The sequence below is a fragment of the Triticum urartu genome, chromosome 5A (genome assembly GCF_056163025.1).
Source record: "Triticum urartu cultivar PI428250 chromosome 5A, HENAU_Tu73, whole genome shotgun sequence".
NCBI classification, from domain to species: Eukaryota; Viridiplantae; Streptophyta; class Magnoliopsida; order Poales; family Poaceae; genus Triticum; species Triticum urartu.
The window spans coordinates 674,252,048-674,257,164 of NC_141877.1; the positions used below are offsets into that span (position 1 = coordinate 674,252,048).

General features: G+C 46.8%; 1 protein-coding gene across 1 annotated transcript; it reads left to right on the plus strand.

Moving 5' to 3' along the window:
* Nucleotides 1–401: 401 nt before the first annotated feature.
* Nucleotides 402–4,831, plus strand: LOC147973979 (uncharacterized). Its single transcript, XM_087525147.1, has 3 exons — nucleotides 402–946; nucleotides 3,777–3,939; nucleotides 4,052–4,831. The coding sequence occupies exons 1-3, from the start codon at nucleotides 402–404 to the stop codon at nucleotides 4,829–4,831; spliced, it is 1,488 nt and encodes a 495-aa protein (XP_087381273.1).
* The last annotated feature ends 286 nt before the right edge of the window (nucleotides 4,832–5,117 follow it).

Consider the following 5,117-nt stretch of genomic DNA (forward strand, 5'->3'; position numbering starts at 1 on the left):
TGTACCCTTCTGCCATGACTACACTGCATGCATGAGGCACGGCGTCCTTGGGTGTCCCTTCCTGCAGCCATGACTGCTCATGGACTGCATAATTTCCATATGAGTACAAGCAGATGGATATGAGTTCTGTTCATTCGAGCGTACGGTAGATTGTCTGGGCAGATCAAGGATTGCTGTGACATGACATCGACAGGCGATCGAGGTTGTTAACTGATCCCAATGTTGATCACCGCATATATTCCGTACGTAGAGATACAGGAACCGGCCGGGGAGCGCATGCAATTACTCCTGCATGCCGGCCGCCGTGCCATGCATGCATAAATCTCTGCACGCACCCACCTCGACAAAAAAGAAGAAACACCTGCCTCTACTACCCTAGCTCGAACTGATCCATGAGTAGAATGCGGGTCACCGACGGGCACTCGCTGGGGGAGGAGGCGGCCGTCGTCGTGCGGCAAGCGGTGAGCTTGGCGACGCGGCGGGGTCATGCGCAGGTCACCCCGCTCCACATCGCAAGCGCAATGCTCTCGTCCCCGGCGCCGGCAAGCATCCTTCGCGCCTGGTGCATCAGGTCCCAGTCCCACCCCTTGCAGCACAACTTGCTCGACCTCTGCCTGGACCTCGCGCTCGGCCGCCTCGCCGTGACCGTGGCCCACCACGGTGGCGACCCAGTGCCGTCCAACGCGTTTGTCGCCGTACTGAAGCGGGCGCAGGCGCGCCCGTACCGGCGCACGGGCGGGGCCGGGGGAAAGGTCGAGCTTGAGAAGCTCGTCACCTCCGTCCTCGACGACCCCAGCGTAGACCGCGTCATGCGCGCAGCCGGATTCTCGAGCTCCCATGTCAGGGCCAGCGTCGTCGCTTCGTTGGAGCAATCAACTAGGGCAGTTGCCGACGGGATTATCGCCGGAGGAGGGCAACCATCTCTCCAGACCGTCCCGGTCGGAAGGTACTTGGCACAGAATGGCGTGGGCGTTTATCCATCTTTTGGCGTATTTTTTTTCGAAAAGGGGATTCCCCGGTCTTTTAAAAATGGGGGAGAATTTCACTTCCCCGGCCTCTGCACCAACTAGGGATGCATACGGCCATTTTAGTATGAGTACCAAGATAAACATGGTCCTCAGAATTTTTTTAAATGAGTATCAAGATATTTTTTGATTGGTGGTTCCACCACACACCAAACTTGATCCTCAATAAATGAGGGAAAATCCCTGTGCATCACCTGTCAATTCTAGGAATTGAACTCGGGTCGTTAGGCTGCACAACCGCATGCCCAACCACTGAGCCAAGGCTCTCTTTGCATCTTTTGTCGTATTGTTTTGTTTAGACGAATTTTTAGCTTTCCCTCTTCTTACCTAACTAGATTAGGGTGTGGTGTGCTTCCGTCATGGTGGCGCCAAATGTTTCTTAACCTAATGATAAAACCAGAATGGCTAAAGGTTGAAGGTCTTAGCAACCCCCCCCCCCCAACCCACCCCCACGCACAAGGTTAAACATTACCGACCAAAATACTCGGAAATAAAGTTATTATTATTACTCACATGACTAGATTTTTTTTGTACCAAATATCTCAACACCGAGGGGAATCCCCCCTTTTCGAAAAAATCTCAACACCGATGTCATTGATATTTCAACTCAACTAATTGAAAAGATATAGATGTGATTAACATTTTTTTCGTAGATGATATTTGAGCCTTTTCTCTTCTTAATTATCTAGGAGTCTAGGACATGTTGCTTTATTTTTATGGTCGTGATGATGGCGGCGAATGTTCTTTACTAGATGAAAAGCTTGAATAGAGTCGCACTTGTAGGTTATTGCTCACATCACTGGATATTTTTTCCAAAAATATTTTTTAAACCGTTTGACGAATCTATTTCTTTCCCCGCTTGGCATCGTTGTTGCAACTGGCTGTTATGTTTCACCCCACCCCACTAGATAAAGCCTTCTATGTAGACCTCCCCCTCTCACGCTTCAAGTGAATGCCCTAAGCTAAACTTTGACTTGCCATAACCCTAGCTCATCTTTAGTAGGAGTATGAAGATGGAAGCACTTGTTGCCTAGCAGGTGACTGCAAATGTTAATGAAGAACACTCCTATAGCCGTACCTTTGAAAAAGAATCTCCTAATTAATTTGCAGTACTTCACTTACATAATAATAATACCAGTTATTTCCCTTGTGTAGATAAATAACTACTTCATGTGTAATTTTGTTGTTTTAAATATATTCTTATATAGTTGAAAAAGTTTGATTTCACACACTTGATATGACATCGCTACTGGACCTAGGCTTAAGCCAAGGAGGACGTTATCAGGGGTTAGGAAGGGTTGGATCTTGTGGATGAACATCTTAAGACAAAAAAAAGTCATATTTATTCTTTATTTTCTTTGGGCTGAATTGGGCCACATAGGGACTCGAGCCCTACAAGACTTGCCACTTATGAAGTTCTACTAAACAACCACTTTCACCAAAAAGAACTAAAAAACCACTTTGAAGTCATGTATCTTTGAAGAGATACTTTTTGCGTTCTTTTTTTTTGCAGAAAAACTTTCAATCTATTCATCTTCAATCATGGTAGTACAACGGACACTAGAAATAATAAAAATTACATCCAGAACCGTAGACCACCTAGCGACGACTACAAGCACTGAAGCGAGCCGAAGGCGCGCCGCTGTCATCGCCCCTCCCTCACCAGAGCCGGGCAAACATTGTTGTAGTAGACAGTCAGAAAGTCGTCGTGCTAAGGCCCCATGGAACCAACGCACCAGAACAGCAACCGCCGCAGATGAAGAGTGTAGATCAAAAGGATCCAACCTGAAGACACACGAACGAAGACGAACAATGAACAGATCCGAGCAAATCCACCAAAGAAAGACCCGCTGGAGACACACCCCCACACGCCCACCGATGATGCTACACACATCACCGGAATGGGGACTAGACGGGGAGACCTTTATTCCATCTTCAGGGAGCCGCCACCGTCTCGCCTTTCTGAGCAGGACACAAACTCTAACAAAGCTCAAAAAAAGATATGCAAGGTGTATATTTTTTAACCCGTGCTTTGTATAAAAATTAATAGAGAGAGAGAAAATAAGCATTAACAACAAAATCAAATGTTATAAGAAACAAATGTTCATTCTCTAACTCTTGCGCGCGACGTGATCTTCCCATCTGCTTCACATGTGTGCTTCCTTTTTTTGTCTGCCCTCATTACATGAAAGAAAATAGGTAAGATGTCTGTCAACCATTCAAAGACAGTCATCCTACCAAAAGCTAAATTTCTAAAATTATAATATTTTGTAGCTTACAATATTTCTCGAGTTGATAGTTCATTTTCCCGGTTGGTTTTATCTCAACAAGGGCGGCAGGAAATGATTCCGGTTAATCTAAAATAAACAAAATCCAACTTTGTTATGTTCCTATTTTTTTAATCACTTTGCTATGGTAAAAATATTCAACTCTTTTTTTGAGAAAAATTGAACTCCTTTTTTAAGAAAAATTTGAACTCTTTTGTTACTATACCATAACAAGGGCCACTAATTTGTCCAACGTAGTGCATGCATCTTCATTATTTTAATATTTCCAGGAAATTTTTTGGAAGTAAAAATATGTGATGCATACAACCACAAGTAAAAATCTGGAAATGCTTACTAATTTTCCAATATGCACCTGTAGACTTTTTTTACAACAAAGAAGGATAGTTGTATCACTGTGACGCACACAACCATGAGTAAAAATCTAGACATGCACGCTAATTTTTTTCCTGTGTCTCTCTTGCAGTGGGTGTCAACCTAGCAAAGCAAAATCAGGAGCAGGGCGATCGGCCACCTTTGGCGGCACCGAGCCAGACAAAACGACGGCGAACATTCATCCGTGGCTCCGCCGCTTCAAAGATAAAACTCCCATCAGATTAACCTACAGCGGCACCAGTCTTCAAGCAGACGTACGTGCAACTAATCCAGATAGCTAGACCGGTACATTTATCTACTGTATTCTCTTATGAAGTGAAGATCATGATTGGATTGATTACCCGACCGTGGGCGTGACACATGCAGGCTGCTTGCCGCCTGCGGAAGTTCACGGAGCTCACCGCAACAAATCTCAGGATCCTCTGTGACGCGCTCGAGCTGAGTGTTCCGTGGCACGGGAGCAATGTCCCCGGCATATCGAGCACGGTGCTCCGGTGCCGATCCGGCGTGACGAGGACTAAGCCGTCTGGCACGTCGTCGTCGACCTGGCTGCTCTTCCTAGGAAGGGATGGTGGCGGCAAGATGGCGGTTGCTCGGGAGCTCGCGAGGCTCGTGTTTGGCTCCTACGCTGAGTTCACCGCCCTGCAGGTGCAGGGTAACGCCGACATTCCCGCACACGGCAGCAAGCTTGCCCTCAAGAGGCCGAGATCAACGGACACAGACAACGACGGCGACCTCATGGCGAGGCTGTTCGAAGCGGTCAGGGAGAACCCTCACCGCGTTATATTGATCGACGGCGTCGACCGACTGGATTGCGACTCGGAGATGCAAATCAAGAGCGCCGTCACGGGTGGAGGAATGGTAAGGGGATGCAACGGCGACGTGGTCGGCCTGGAGGATGCCATCATAGTGTTGAGCGCCTCTGACGTCTTGGACTCGAGATATCTGGCTTCATCTTCCTCTCCACGGGTGAAGCGACGCTTTTGCGGACAGAACCGTGAGGAAGGTGGCTCCGTGGAGATGGAAGTGAGATCTCGTCATCGTCAAGGCTTGGATTTGAACGTTTGTGCGGTGGATGAGGAAGACGGTTTGGCTGATGATGATGGGATCCTAAATGCCGTGGATGGTGTTTTCCTTTTCAATTAGCAGGGATTATTTTTCTCGTACCATCATCCTAGGCATTTCGAACGGTTTTGAATTGTTAGATTTTGCCTTCAGAATTGATTGTTTCAAATTAAGGAGAATTCCACCCCCCCCCCCCCCCCTCCCAATTTTGTTTCAGAAAACCATAAGACAACAATGTTTAACAGTCACCACATTTATCTTTTTTTTTTCGAGAGTACGCCAAATGCATACCGTATTTAGAGAAGAAGCAATTTTTACAAGATTTATGGCAGATGCAAACATCGTCACGATTACACCAACTCCAGTA